Source organism: Strix uralensis, chromosome 1 (genome assembly GCF_047716275.1).
Source record: "Strix uralensis isolate ZFMK-TIS-50842 chromosome 1, bStrUra1, whole genome shotgun sequence".
NCBI classification, from domain to species: Eukaryota; Metazoa; Chordata; class Aves; order Strigiformes; family Strigidae; genus Strix; species Strix uralensis.
The window spans coordinates 157,041,385-157,057,871 of record NC_133972.1 but is presented as its reverse complement, the minus strand read 5'-3'; the positions used below and the strand labels follow the sequence as shown (position 1 = coordinate 157,057,871).

The 16,487-nt window shown below is 33.2% G+C and overlaps 1 protein-coding gene across 2 annotated transcripts in view; it reads left to right on the top strand.

Moving 5' to 3' along the window:
- Positions 1–16,487, top strand: part of CSMD3 (CUB and Sushi multiple domains 3) — a 759,152-nt gene that overhangs the window by 673,335 nt on the left and 69,330 nt on the right. For both annotated transcript variants that reach the window (XM_074886756.1, XM_074886745.1), the window contains 2 exons: positions 1,066–1,239; positions 14,968–15,141. In XM_074886756.1, the coding sequence (XP_074742857.1) occupies positions 1,066–1,239; positions 14,968–15,141 (348 nt within the window). The remainder of the gene's footprint in view (positions 1–1,065; positions 1,240–14,967; positions 15,142–16,487) is intronic.

The following is a 16,487-nucleotide window of genomic DNA, read 5'->3' as shown; positions in this document are numbered from 1 at the left end:
TTTCCTGGCTGGAATTCCTGGGTATCCTAAAGGTTATTATTTGCAAATACAATCCATGTCTGTAAGCACACTTCTGGATTTTAAAGGTCCTTAAATCTGTAATGGTGCAAATAAGTAATAGAGAACATTTTCCTATATATTTTTCTAGGTCAGGAATGCTGTATAGTCTAGAAAAATGCAAAAAATTTGTATCCTGTCCACACACTTGATAAATAAAATAATCTCTCCTTTCACCTGGTTACCATATGGTGTGCAAGTCCACAGAATTCCTACCATTAGCTGGAATGCTGATAACCTGCAATAGCTACTTTTCAAAATAAAGAAGTATCTGGATCTGTCTCTGTGTATATAGATATTTTACATACTATATATGTATTTGTAACACTTTTTTCTTTAAAAGACAGACATTTTTCACTATGTTGGGAGAAGTTTTGTTTCCAATATTACCACATATTTTTTTTTAGCATGAAGTGCACTAGCTGCTTTCACCCTTTGATAATCCACTATCTTGTTTACTAGTAGTAAAGTTCTTTTTACTAATTCTTAAAATAAAATTATTAAAGAATAATTATTATTTTGAATAAAAAAGTGCTTTGAATTGTAAATAAATAGCAAGGAATTCCATGCACATTGTTCACTCATTATAACAACATATTGTGTGAATGCTAGAACAAGCATTTCATTATGACCTAGAAGATAAAAATTACATCTTCCCAAAGAAACATAAAGACAATTTTTAAAATGGCAAAAATTGTGATATTGCAATATTAAGAAAAAGTAATTGAAACCAATGTAATTAAATAACAATTAATAAAGTTCTGAATGGTGGGGGGGTTTAACTTCACAGAGACAATTTTAATTGGTCCTCCCCCGCTCTTTCACAGGTATTATTTCTGGGGAAGTAGCAGTCTTTGTATGTGGAGATTTTAATCTATTTTTTCTACAGAGCAAAATATTTCAAGCTGTGAAATTTATTTATCTGGTCGGCTGGTTGATAAGTATTATTCTATGTGTGATTGTGATTCTCAGTTGTACATTTCTGTTTTGTTTGGTTTTGCTATAAAGTTATTTCTTGTGGAGAACTTCCTACACCTCCAAATGGGAATAAGATTGGAACTCAAATCACATATGGATCTACAGCTATATTTACTTGTGACTCAGGATACATGCTAGTTGGCTCTGCAGTGAGGGAATGTCTGTCTTCTGGACTCTGGAGTGGAATTGAAACCAGATGTTTAGGTAGGATACTACTGTCATGGCTTGCCTATTTTCTTTCTCTCTAGCAGACAAATGTAAGGAAAGAGAAACAGCTTGTCTGTTTCTGTTATCACAGACATTGAGGAGAGTTCTGCATTTTAAAAAATGTGTGTGGTTAGGTTGTTTTTCTTATCAAATATTGTTTGAGTTCCACAGATTTAATACCTTTTTCAGTATCTTCCCAACATGCAAAACCGGTGTCACTGGATTGTTGCATAGTCTCTAAAGTAGACCTGTACATAAAGAACAAGACTGATTGATTCCAGATGTGTCAGCTTTAATACATATCCATAGTAAAATATCTGCATAGTAAACCTGAACTCAGTGGTTATGTTATAGAATTAATCTGTACCCTTGCAAAAGATATAGGGGAAAAAAAAAGTATTTGTGGAAACTTTGACAGGAGCACTGTGGCCTTCTTTCAGAGAGAAAATTACTATCTATAGAATTTGACACCCTTTAGCTGTACATATTTAGGCATCTTCACTTATTAAAAATACTCAGACACCAGTCCCTGAATTGTTTATGAATAAAATGAACATATGATCTCAGTGAAACAATTTCAGGGCTTCTTTTTAATTCATTATGATCATGTGTACCTTGATCTGGGTTATTGTGTTATCTGCAGAGACATTGATTTTAAGTCTATATGCAATTAACATTTTAGTTTGAGTTGAAATCAAAGCTATGGTAGTGTTCTGATTTTAGAATGCAATATGAAAGCCATATTGTACCTTGCCATTTGTGGGGGCATGAGAATAAAAAACAAATCCATAAACTGAGGCTTTCAGAAGAATCTTAACTAGTATATACATTAAATATAGTGGTTTATTGCAATATCTCTGTGCAGATTGCCATTTGCCTTTTTAGACTACTCTCTACACCAAATAATTTTGCTTCTGTAATACAGAATTGTTTGGTGCAAATCTTCACTTAAGAATAATTTAAATGACTCATGAATGAGGAAAAGTGATGCTTGTCAAAGTACAAGTCTAAAGCTGGAATGTCTCCTGACATATATTTGAGAGGAACAGACAGGCTTTGTTTATGTTGGACTTTTACAATTAAAACCCATTTAGCCGGGGTCGGGGTGGGGGGGGGGTGGGTGGGGGGAATAAAAGATCTTCATGTTTGACTTTATTTTTCTTTTAAGTTGTCAGAAATGGTAAGACAGACTGTTTTAAATCTAAAAGTTTTGGAGCACCATAGCATGCATGTAATAAAAATGTTCTGACTTTTTTTTATTTTATTTTATTTTTATTGGTTTGTCTGCAAAGGTTACAGCTATTGAAGTTTGGAGAAAAGTAAAAATTTTTATCAGAGAAATATTAATGTAAAACAAGCCAAATGATCTCCTATTTGTGAATAACACCTTGGAAAAATACTTGCATTTAGGAATTTTGCTGAAATAATATGCGAAGTGAAGACTGAATTGAATTTCTTCTACATTTACCTGTAGAAATAAAATTTAATATAAGTTTAACAATAGTAATAGGTTGCATAATCTTTACTTGAAACTTAAAAGAAGACCCTGAAGTAATCAATTTTCAGATGAAACAAAACTTTTTTAAATTCTCAGAAGAGATTCATAGAAGAGATTCATTATTATTACACAGAATCACACAGAATCATCTAGGTTGAAAAAGACCTTGAAGATCACCTAGTCCAACCATTAACCTAACATTGACATTATTAAGTTCTTATGTCCAGTAACAATAAACAGTTAAGAAAATGTGTTAAAATGACTATATGACTAGAGGGGAAAACAGTGATCTAAAAGATATCTTTTGTATAAGACTAATAGGACTACAATACATCTCCAAATGTATATTTTCAAAGCTTTAATGATGGCAAGTTTTTAAAGAGAGCATGAATGAGTTTTCCTTACAGAAATAGTATGTAGTATACATCATATATAGCATACAAAAAAGCACATATAGCTTGTCAAAAAAAAAAAAAAAAAAAAAAAAAGAAAGAAAAGCTAGTGACAGACCAAATTTATAAAATGGAGAGAGTAATGGCTACCATAATTACTCTTACAGCAACTCTGCCTGCTATACTACATCACTGTACAGGAATGAGCTTTCTGGAAAGACTCAGATTAACTCAGTTCAATTTTTGTTTCTTCAACAAGTAATTTGAGATTTAAGATAGAGGGATAAGTTCAGGTAATGACAAATCAGAATTCAGAGTTTGTTTAAAAAGGTTGAGAAAGAAAATGTCAGAAGGTGGACGAAATGGAAGAAATGAAAGAAATAGTAGAATGTGGGAGAAAGGGGATAAAATACAGCAGGAAGATCTACAGAGTGGATACTGTAATGATCTGAAAAATACATTTTTGTGAAACTTATGAGTAATTTCTGGTGTTTGTTTTCAATAACTGAAAAACAGTAAGAAAAAAAATTAAATTTCACCTTCTACTTCTAAAGCTTTTCTGCTCACAGTCGTAAACCTTTTTTATCATTTATCTTAAAGCCTTTCCACTTTTTCTTGCTGAAAAATGTAGTTGTGCCTGGACTCAAGTGGCTACCAGTATATTTCTGTTTTAATGTCAAAGATGCCTTTAAGAGTACACTTAGAAGACATTAATAAAGTCCTACAGGCTAAAATAATATCCTTTTCCAAGTATTTTGTTTAAAATTACAAATTATTTTTTCAAAAGTGCTACTCAAATAATTTTGCTTAATAATTGTGTTAGAGAATTTAATTTTTATTCCAGTTACATGTAATTTGAAAAATTTATGAAAGGTATAATAAATAAGAATATAAATATCAGCAACAGAACCTAACTAGTTAGTGTTGAACCTAACAAAAAAAAAATACAAAAAAGAACTAGAACATAGATAAACTCTAAATCACCAAAAATATTGACTGAAATCCAAATTGTATTACAGCACAAACAAAATTCCATGACATTGTGGATGGTAGTGCATGATTATAATGACAGCCATAATAGTGTCAGAGTATGTTAATAGTTTTCACAGCCCTTTTTTATCTTTCTTTTTCAGTTCCTGCTTCTTTTATTACAAGGAGAATGATAGTACTTTATGGCTATTGAATCAGGGGACAGTAGATGGCAAAGAGAACAGTTAACACAACTGCCCTCCTTTCTGAACCTCACTTTTTTTTTTTTTTTTTTGCAAAATACCTAAATAACAATTTAGTATTGTGTGAGTAATCATATTAATGTAATGATCTTGGTTTGATCTTTCATTGGATGTAGTGGGAAATTGATATCTGGATCAGTATTCTTGTTCTCCATAGCTGGTGAGAAGAAACAATGTTCAAATTGAAATAATAAACAAAACAAAACAGAGAGCCCCTGAAGTAATTCTGTTGTAGAGGTCTTAAAACCAAATAAATGTTTCACAAGATTTTATGTTGAAAAATATGAAAAAAAAAATCACTTTAATCTTTTAAAATAAAGAAACAGTCAAAACCAAAAGCCATGACCGTTGGTCTCCAAGGTTACAGACTGCCTCTCACAGTTTATTCTGCTTGATCTTTTTCTATACCGAATACATTAAATCAGTTTCTGTGGAAAGGTCTGTGTAATAAATCCTGAAGAAATATTTAGTAGCAGAATAGATTTCTATTGAATATCCTATTCATAAAAAAGACGAACAAATCTGTGTATTTTGTTACACTTTCCTCAGGGAAAAGTATTTAAATATTTGATGAAGAAATTAATTGTTCTGTTTCTGTTTATATGAAAACTTAGTATGCATTATTTATAACATTAATTTTATTTGCTTTAATTTACTCACATGAGTAACAGTAATCACCAGAACATATATTTTCATAACTATAAAAAAGTTTTATTTATTTATTTTAATGCCTGTAATCAGCTATTTATTAAACTGAGCATTTCCCAGAGCAGAAGTAAATAGGGTCTACGTCAGTAACACCATAGTACTTTCAGATTTTTTAACTGATGTGTGAATGATGAACAAAATTTCCCAACATTTTCTAAGGTTTCTCTAACAATGAGATTTTCTTCCCTTTCTTCATTAGCACTGTTTTCAGACTTTTAATGTACTCAAAGGAGAAACACTATAAGAAGATCATTACTTTTACAACATCACGATTTGATGATCTGGTCTACTTTTTTTGGGTTTTTTTGGTCTAGTGCAGCTTGGCAGGAGGAAATACATAGACATTTCCAGAAAGCTGCACAATTTTTAAAGTGACTGTGGATAGAAGTTGATGTGGTGGAGATCAGTATGTGCTGAAATGACTTTTCTTGAGGTCATTTGTTGTCTTTTAAAATGTTTCCTGTATTAATTTGGTTACCATTTCAGAAAACATAGTTAAAAAAACCCAACAAAGTAAACTTAAGATACAAAAATATAGCATGCTTTGAAAAACCTTTCTATTGGATCTAATTCTTTTTATACTTAAAAGCAACAGCTGTTTTCTTAAATTATTCCAAAGCATTCTGATTTCTTTCTAGGACCTTGTTTATTGTTAATGTAATGTACAAAGTTTCATACTTCTCTTGGGGGGGGGGTATCTAATTTTATTGAGTTTCTCTCAGTTGTGTTAGTTGGATAACTGAGAGTAATTTTAGAAGGTGCTTAGACATCATATCAATGAAAACCATGTGAAAACTGGGAAAAAAATGTTATTTTCAACCAATTGTCAAAATCGGTAGAGGAAAGATACCTTATGCAAACTTTTCTTTATTGTTGATTAGTAATCTAACTCCAGCTTTTCACATTTCTTTAAGTTGTGAATACATGCTATTTAATGCAGCTGGACTATCTTCAACCCTCATTAATTAATTCCTTCTTTCTCAATTCCTCCTGACATCTAAACACATTGATAAAACAGATCTGTTGATATTGTCTCCCTTCTTTACCAAAATTCATTGCTGTCATTTCCTACATATGTCCGAGGCAGAATCAGCAATTGCTGGAATGACAGGTGTGTTCAGTTCTGCAAGTTAGTATTAAATCTGAAATCAAGATAAACAAAATATGATTAAATTTTTAAAAGGTCTATAAGATCTCATATTTTGTTGTTAATCTTGATGTTATTAAATGATGTTATATTTAGTTCACTTGGAGAACTAAACACACCTTTGTAAAATGCTAAGTATCCATAGGAATTAAAATGCAAAAATGAAGACTGAAGTTTACTTGATCAATAAGACATTGGAGGTGTGTTTCCAATACATGACTAATATTAGAGGAGTTTTCAATAAAGACAAGTAGCAGAAAAAAGTTAACCCACCCAAATTGTGTCAGAGAGAGCATTAAATGTCAGCACTTGCCATACAATAGTATCAGAAATACCTTTCATCTCTTCTCCTAAGAGAAACAGTAAGCCTCACATACTGTGTCTTTGTCTGCATTAACAAATAATCCAACAGAAAGGAGCAGATCATGAGACCAATAATTGCTTCTGAATTCTCTATATCTGCATTACATATGGTCAGAGAATTTTCCTTGGACAATATCTGGTCTAGTACTCTGAGCTAAATGTCATTTTAACTCATATGATTCTAAGCTGTCAAGAGGATCTGTCAATAACTTTGACCCGTTTGTCTCCAAAAGGAGATAGAACACTTATTTTGTGCACCTCAAGTTGAGCTTCTCAATGTGCTTCCTCTGAAAGGAAGATGATTTTTCATAGCAAAACCACTCAGCGCATTTAAAAGTTACAAGGAGTATCTGAACCAAAGTGCTAATATAGACACAACCTGTGACTTGTTATCTGAGGGATTTTACTCAACTTCCTCTCTTCCTTTAATTTCATTGGAAATGAAATACCAATTCCAAACACTAATGAGTCATTGGTGACAGCCTGCTACTCAGAAAGGAAATATGATGACATATGAGAAAGCAGTTATCCATTAGTTCTTTACAGAGCAATGCTGTCAATGGGGTAAAAGAGTAGTAGATATACTGGTTGGGGCAGAGTAACCATGTAAGCTGACAGTGAATAATATGCTGTGCATGAATCAACCAGTGCTTTGGAGAGGTTATGGGACAGGTAAGGATCTGCCATTTAGGACCTCCAGTCAATTCATAACTGAAAGATAACATCATAAGGGATGAAGAGGTTTTTTTGTAAAACCAGTTTATAAGCTCTGTGTACATTAGTAAATGAAAGCACCAGTGGGGAGGTTAGATAACCAAATTAGAAGGTATGAAAAGATATTAAATTTATGTATGTTGTGGATAAATTAAATCAGGAACTGAAATATATACATATTTAAGTTATATGCAATTTATTTATTTGGAACAGCAAGGTAGAACAGTAGAGCTGGAAAGTTATCTTTCAGTTCTTTTATTTGAGAGTAAAGTATGCATACTCAGGAGTGAGTGTACCTTTAAATTTCTATCAGGTAAGGACAAAGGAATCGTAGTATTTATATTTTCCCAATCAGATTTCAGTCACTGAAGGGTTTCTATGGCTATGTATCCTCTGAAGCGTAGCCTTTCTGCCACTATTTTCATCCTTAAAAATTTTGGAAAAACATACAAGCAACTAACTTCTTCCTCTTCACTGTTTTTAAACATTTTTTTTTTATACTCATGGTTTTTCAACTTAAAGGGAATCTGTATCTCCAGTGATACTGAATTAATATATCTAGAGTTAGCCATATGCTTCTCTTTGTTCTTCAATACTACTGCATAATAATAATAACAACTAGACTTTCAAATGAGCTATATGATGTTTCATCTTTAAAGAATTATTCAGCCATTTCAAGGAATTCAGCAGAGAACTTCCTTCTGTGGATAACGGATTAAAAAAGATTTAAAAGAATGTTACCATTCATCCTGAACAGTTTTAGTACAGCTTGAACAGCTGGCAAGGTGAGGATTTTCTGAAACTAGCAGGAGAAAGACCCTAAATCCTGTTTTGTCCAGGGCTGTACCAGTGCTGTTTCAATACTGTGATTTTCTACAGAAGATGTTGTTTGTGAACAAGAGGATGTAAAAAAATTCACAATTATAAGAAATGCAAGCCCTGTAGAGAAGAAAGATATTCCAGCAAATAAGTATTCCCTCCTCAGCTGAGGTCATCTTGACAGCTTAATTAACTTTGTTGAATAATAACCTAAATCTCTTTTTCAATAATATATTGATATGTAGATTTCTTTCACTACTATGCTCATGTTTGACATTACTGACAGTTAAAATAAGTATAGGCACGTTTTTGCCATTTAATATAAAGATTCTGTATTCATTTATTCCTACTCTTGCATCTCAGAGAGTAATCTGCAGAACAAAAAACTTCACTTGCAGCTGAGGTTTCAAAGATTCTGACAGGAAGTTATTATGCTCATTCTTCATTGCTAGAGCTGGATTTCATGTAAAGATAGTCAATTTATTTGGTGCTCACATGTCATTAATATCCTCCATTTCTAATTTTGTTTCTTAATAATATTTCATGTAGTTATCCTTCTCAAGATTTGTTAGACTGAAAATTGAGAGTTTTATAGTTATTTCCCCCCTCAAATCTGCTACTCGGTAAAACCTTCACGTTTAATATCTTTCTTTGTATCATTCACTCATTGCCTTTACAGAAGTGTCATCTTTTGGTTCAATATTATTAATTTCTGGTTACATTAAGACCTAGGGGTCTCAACTGAATCCATAGAACTGCTATATAGGTCTTTTATATCCATATCATAGAAAAGATGGAACTACACCCGGTCTTATGATACAGCACTAAAATAAAGACATGAAAAAGGCTATCCTGAAAACAGTCTAGAATGGCCTAGTCTAAAAGAGTCTAGAATCCTAACGTAGTGTGAAGTCAGCTATTTGCTAATAGGGTGTTAGAATATTTACCCACCCCAGCAATAGTAATTATGATAATCTAATTGTTGCAAATTGTTGAATGAAGATTTTGCTTACCATTTGCTAATTTTATTTCAGCTTTTCTTCGATTCATAACGCAGTAATTAATGCAGTGCAGTAAATGTATGTATTCAGCAAGGTACCATGCAAGGGTGTAATTTTTTTTTCTCTCATTCATTCTGATAAATGCAGATCAGAAGTACAATATTGATCTTACTGCTTGAACTGCTTCATCTGTCCCATATTTCCCACAAATCTTATATGATTGTTTTTCATTTTTTCAATAGCTTTCCAAGGTGACTACAACAGTTTTATATTTGCTTATAACTGGTCTTAGAATCATAATACTACTTTGCGGATAAAAAAGTGATATTCCATTAGATAATAACAGTACTATTAAGTGTTTTATCCATGATAAGTAAATGCTCAATCACTTACTGGCTGTTTAAACATGACTGTAAATTGATAATAGAATCGGTATTTCTTAAATGCTTTCTCATCTATTTGCACAATAAATTCGCTAGCAAACAAGAGAAATAAAAAAAAAAAAAAAACCCACAAAAAAAAAAACAGGAGACAGCTCTGTTGCTGAGTATTTCAACCTTTGTTTTCCCAGCAGTACTCTTAGTCTTTTCTCAGCGGTCCTTTACTTTCTACTTCCTTATCTTTTTGCATGCGTTTTCAGTTTTCTGCTATAGTTTTTCAGGCAGATTTTGTCTGTATTTAGAGAGAGATCTTTCAATATGATACCCAGTTTGCAGTATTTGCATTCAGTCCCCAGTGAAAACACTCCACCTGCAGAGCTTAACTCCTGAGCAGTTTTGTATCTGGATTGCATTTAGGAGGAATAATTTAGTTATCTCATTGCAAAAGACAGTTAGCTACACCTTACGGTTATATTGAATGAAGGCTGGGCATTACAACAAGCAGTTTTACCATTTTATTCCGTTTCATTATACTAAATTTCACAACTAAAATGTTCCTCTTCCATAATGATTCAGTTGGGGTAAGTATGACATATTTCTGAAATGAGAACATATTTAAAATTATGTCCCTTTATGGCTTTGCACTATTTTTTGCAATAGTGAAATTGTATATTATTCCTTGTTTATACCAGTGTGACAAAACTGACATCAATTACATGGTACAAGCGAGGGGAAAAAGATTCTAGGGATACAGCTGTGAGATAAAATGAAGGAATAGAGTTGATTTTTGATGCCATTGCACAATAAATATGTCTAATTCAGAAACAAAGGCATTTCTCAGAAAACTATACATGTGCAGTATTTGTTTTTCTCAGACTACCAAAGAATCAACAGTAATCAGAAAGCTTTGGAAACTTTCCACAACCAAAACAACCCTTCAAAACCCCAAACTCATTATTTTTATACATATATATGCACCTAGATGCAAACACATAATACACAAATAAAAGCATCAAAGGCTACTGAATGACACTTCAAAAACTAATTTCAGAATGTTAATAAGGGGAAATAAATATCTTTATTTGTCACAAATCCCTTAAAATAAGAGTTTAAATGGAAGTACTGAAAAAAAAATTAACATCAGAATTAATCATAAAAACTACTGGGATATGCAGTAATGAATACAAGCATATCCTTAATGTATAATGAAAATTTTGGAATTCTTTTTTTCACAGGTTATCTTAAGAGAAAAATTACAAAAGGGAAGAATTCTACTAATAGTCATGAGAAAAATAAATAAACACCTTGCTTTTAGAAGAAATACATTAAAACCAGAATAGAATGGAAGAGAAATTAAGTAATAATTACTTTTCCAGATATGGGTGTAGATGGTGGTAGGTTTTTTTGTTGGTTTGGGGGTTGGGGTTTTTTTCTTCCACTTCTTTTTTTTCTTGATGTTGGAGAAGTAGTAATAGCAACTATTATAAGTGAAAGGTCTTTATTTCCTCTGAGGGAGACCAGCTCTGTGGATGTGTGAAGCAGAGTGGGAAAATAAAGCAAACAAAGAAAAATCTTCTGGAAAATATTAATGAGACTCTGACTTCATTGCAATTTAGGGAATTTATTCAGCTGCATAACTTAGTGGAAATTTCAGTAATATTCTCAAAGGTTCTCTTAACAGGAACTATGTATACCATTACATATACTTTCTGTAGCAAACATACTAAACTGCTTACCACATGCACCTACATGACAGATGGTATTTTGAAAATGAAACAAATCAGGCTGAACCCATTTCAATGCTCATCTGAAAGCTGAGTGAAAACTGGAGACAAATCCTGCAAATCCCAAATAGTTTTTATTTGTTTTTAAAATTGAGATGAAGAGTGTGTCACAAGTCTGGCATATCCTGGTTTTAAATAATAATTAATTCCTTAACACTGGCATAATAAGTTGATTTAGAATTCTGTTATGATAGACCTACAGTTTTATAATATTCATCTTACATTTAAATCTCTCTTTTTCCTTACACAGTGATAGGAGTACGCTCTACTATTTTAAAAAAATATGCACTTCTTTACTAATAGTGATCAGTTCACAATCAGTCATGCAATATAGTTAGTGCTCCAAAGATATACAGAGTGGGAGGAAATAATCAAGGAGGAGGGATTTGAAATAATAGAATCATAGAACAGCCCAAGTTGGAAGGGACCTCAAAAGTTCATCTGGTCCAAACTTTCATGGGAAAGGGAGCTCAGATGGATTATCTAGCACCCTGCCCACTCACATCATGAAAACTTCCAGAGATGGGGACTCCATCACATCCCTGGGGAGATTGTTCCGGTGAATGTTTGTTTGTACTGTAAAAAAAATTCTTTCTTATGTCAAGATGAAATCTCTCTCAGTGCAACATGTACCCATTGCCCCTGGTCTCCATGTGACTTCTTGTGAAGAGAGAGCCTCCATCTTCATTGTAGCTGCCCTTTAAGTACCAGAATACTGTGATGAAGTCCCCCATGAGCCTTTTCTTCAGGGACTTTCCTTCAGCCTTTCTTCATAGGGCAGGTACTCCAACCCTTTGATTATCTTCATGGCCCTACGTTGGACCCCCCCAGTCTGTTTGCATCTTTCTTCAGTGGTGGGAAGAAGAATGGACACAATACTCCAGATGCAGCCTGACAAGTACTGAGTAGAGGGGGATGATTGCATCTGTATCTCTGCTAGTAATGCTCCTGCAGATGCAGCCCAGGATCCGATTTGCCTTCATTGCTGCTGTGGTGCACTGCTGACTTATGTTCAGTTTGCTGTCCACCAGGACTTCCAGGTCCCTTTCAGCAAGGCAGCTCCCCAGACACACAGACCCTAGCCTGTACTGGGCTCTTTGGTTATTTCATCTCAGGTGCGGGCCCTTGCACTTGTCTTTGTTAAAATTCATACACTTCTTGCTAGCCTGCTATTCCAGCCTGTCCATGTGTCTCTGTAAAATGGCTCTCCCTTCTGACATGTTCACCTTACCACCCAGTCTAGTGCCATTAGCAAACGTGTGAGGGTGCTTTCACTCCCGTCATCCACATAATTTACAAAGATGTTGAAGAATGTGGGGCCCCGCATCAATCCCTGGGGAATCCTACTTGTGACAGGCTGCCAGACTGAGTAAAAATCATTGATCACCACCCTCTGAGTATGGCCTGTTAACCAGTGCCCTACCCATCTCTCAGACCAGCCACCCAATCTGGACCTTGCCAGTTTGTCCAGGAGAAGGCTGTGGAAAACTGTCAAATGCTTTACTGAATTCGAGGTAAACAACATCCACTGCTCTCCCCTTGTCAACAGAAGATGTCAAAGAAAGTCAAAAGAAAATAAGAAAGAAAAAACAAACTCAAAAGTCAAAAGAAGAAATCAAAACTAGGGTCTGAGAGGTTTATGACAATGAGAGGAAGTAGGCTGAGAGGATGGGAATTTAAGATATTAATGCAAGACTTACAGTGATTTTCAATTAAATTTTCACCTGTCCCAGTTGAATGATTTTTGTAATGTCCATGCACAGCTGCAGAAACTGCACTGTGATCTTAGTAACCTGATGTGTTGAATTACTTCAGTTTTATTCCCTCTGCACAGGAAATAGAGCTTGACCTTTACGGTGGTATATTCTGCTTCCACTTTACTGCCATAAAGCAACACTAAAATCTTAATTAAAAACTAGGCCAAATATTGAAATTAAATGCAATTAGAAAATTATTTTCTTGAACATGGTCTGAATCACTGCAAAGTGACTGCTTGCACTTTTGGTAGAAACTGATCTTTTCTAGCTCAGTTTTTACTCCTCATCTGGTTAGTCTTGTTTATCATCACAAATATGATAGGGAAGTTGGACCTTTGTGGGATGTTCAAGGAAGTCCACTACATACTGAACAGATTATGACTTTCCTAGAGAATTAAGAAGTTCACTGACAAAATTTTTCTAAACATGTATTATGCCATCTAATCCCAGAAAACATAAACCAAATTTCAGGTATGCTTGGTCCTTATGTAACACAGGGGAGGGGACAAACAGGGGGTATATACCTTTGAACAGTACCAGATTCAGACTGCTGTTCCTTATACAGAAGTCAAATTGCACTCATCAATTTAATCTATGTGAAGGTTCACATACTACCTATGTTGTAAATTCTGATGGTTTTATCATGATTCATATGATGAAGTACTATAAGGCTTAAGTTGCCAGACACAAGTTATAATAAAATCTTGGATTTGCATTTTTTTTTAACAGGAAGTTTGTAGCCCTGAAAAAATGAGGCAAAATGCTGAAAATTACATCAGAGTATTACAAACACTTAAAAGTTCAAAGCCAAAACCAATCTAAACTACATTGCTTCTAAATGTCCTTTCTTATTAGCAACCCCATGTTTGGGGGGTTTGGTTGTTTAGGTTTTTTTGGAGGAGAAGTAGAGAAGAAAAGGAGAGCAGAGGAGTTTGGATGGCTGGTAATAATTTTTTTTCAATATAATACCAGCTGAAACACTGCTCATTTTCCTTGCTTGCCTTACTTCTTTTTGCAGAGAGTTCTCTGTCTTATGTCACAGTCTCCATGGGCTCAACCATTCTCAGAGGATTTTCCATTACCACATTTTTTGCTGAATCACAGTACCCATTTTCCCGAGTAAAAATAGTAAAAATGACGCATGGTTTATTCTTTTTTTCCCCGAGTCTCTTTCGATTAAATGTCTGTTTGTGACTTTCATAGTGTAAATAAAATATTTCTCATATTTTGAGAATGCAGGGTAGAAGATTAGACCAAGACATAGAAAGGTTTTTGGTTGAGGACATTTAGATGTAGTTGCACTGGTTTCCTTTAACCCAAACTTTCTGGGATTCTTCTGGGATCAATAGGAGAGAAAGAACTGAAGACAATCCAGAGAGTCAGGCTCCAGCAATAAATTGTCCAAGTTAAATTTAATTTGTTTCTATTGTAAGAAGGGTATATTTATAACATCCAAATGGATTGATATTTGTAATGGATTCATATTTATAATATATTATTTTTTATTTGTATTTATATGGAATTCTTATATTTATTTAAATGTATAACGGTGCAATGTTAACTTTATTAAGTTTATCTTAACCAAAATAATTCTAAGGTAAATAATCTAGAATTTTACAGATTGTAATAAAAAGGAATTACTCATATTTTTTTAAAATAAATTTGTTAACATATGACATTTAATCTCTTTGCTACACTGTCTCTTTGTAATTTTTATATATGTACATTCCTACCTATAGAAATGCAATACTTAAGTTTTCCTGAAGTTAATAAAAATAAACCTTTGAATGAAGCCAATAAAAGAAATTGAAAAATGTTCAGCATGTTTTTTTTTAATTGAGGAATATGTAAAATTTCTCTGCTATATTTACTGATAATTTTTTTTTTTTTTTTTTTTTTTTTTTTTTTAAATTTACATTGAAAAATCTAGCTGGTCACTGTGGTATTCCAGATCTGATAGTCAATGGTCAAGTAATCGGAGAAAATTACGGATATAGAGACACAGTTGTATACCAGTGCAGTCCTGGTTTTCGGTTGATTGGTTCTTCTGTACGAATATGTCAACAGGATCACAACTGGTCTGGTCAGCTTCCATCCTGTGTGCGTAAGTAAGCATGGCAACACGTACTGATTTATATTACAGGAACGTCTATGTCAGACAAGATGAGGAATGACTTTGCAACTTAATATACATTTTTCAAAAAAAAAGATTTAAAGCAGATCCTCAAAAGTAAGTGGCCACCTAAAATCTGTGATTCATCTGTCAGGTGAAGTTTACTGTTGTCACTTAAAATTTCCATTGCATCTTTCAGCTACTAAATAACTGTCATTTATATATGAATATGAAACTTCTTCAAAAAGTGATGGGACTTAGGCACCCAGGTACTCAAATTTGAAAATTTCTTTATGTCCCTTAATGGCTTTTGAAAATATTTAATGTACATTTACTTTGACTGCAGTAGTTAGATAAGTAGATACTCTTGAACTACGCTGTCAGCACTGATGATTAAAATGTTTGCTTCAACAAACATACTGATTTTTTTCTTCTCCTCACAGAGATACTGTTATTTGGGTTTCTGGTTTGGGTTTTGGCTTTTTTAGCATGAATTTTGCATTTTGTTAAATAAAGCTCCTATTGTGTTATAAGTGTGTCAACATATCACATGAAATACCATTAAGTAATAGCAGAAAATGTTGTATGCTGTTTAGGAAAATGTGAGAGTTCTCAAAAGATTCTCAAGTAAATTACAAGTATGTTTCAATAACTCAGGTGCAGTAATATCAGTGTATCAAAAATGTATTAGTCTGTCTCCAAATATTCTATTTTTACCACTACATTTTTGTAGCAGAAACTATCTGAATGATGAATCATAACACACAATATTAATTCATTATACTTACTGCTCACTTTGCTTTGTTTTACATAGAACTAGATATACATAACACTACCATAATAATTGTATTTCTTAATTTTGTTTCCACTTTATGATATAATAATAGATCATTTCTTCTTTATATTACATTTCAGACCAACGCACTTTATAGGTAACTGTTAAGTCAATAAAATTAGATACCATTAATCAAGAATTTCTAAATTAATATGTTAATATCAATGTTGGAACTGGGAAAAAAAAATTGGTTTGGATGTGCTAACAGCAGAGAAAGTGAATGTATTTTCTTCCTCTAATCAAATGGAAGCTGCTTGTTTGAATACCAGAGGATGTACAATACAGCACTTCAGAAAAGGACACAAGACTTGGGAAAAAATCTTAGACTTGCAAAAGGCTCCTAGGAACAGCAGCCATCCCTAACTTTGTGACAGATATTTAGGAACAGCTCTGCTTCAGATCAGAGGTTCAGGTGAAGTGTAGAAAAATAATCCCACATTTCTTTCTTTCTTTAATGTTAGATGTTTTAATTGAATTTTTGAGATAATGTATTTAAATTTAG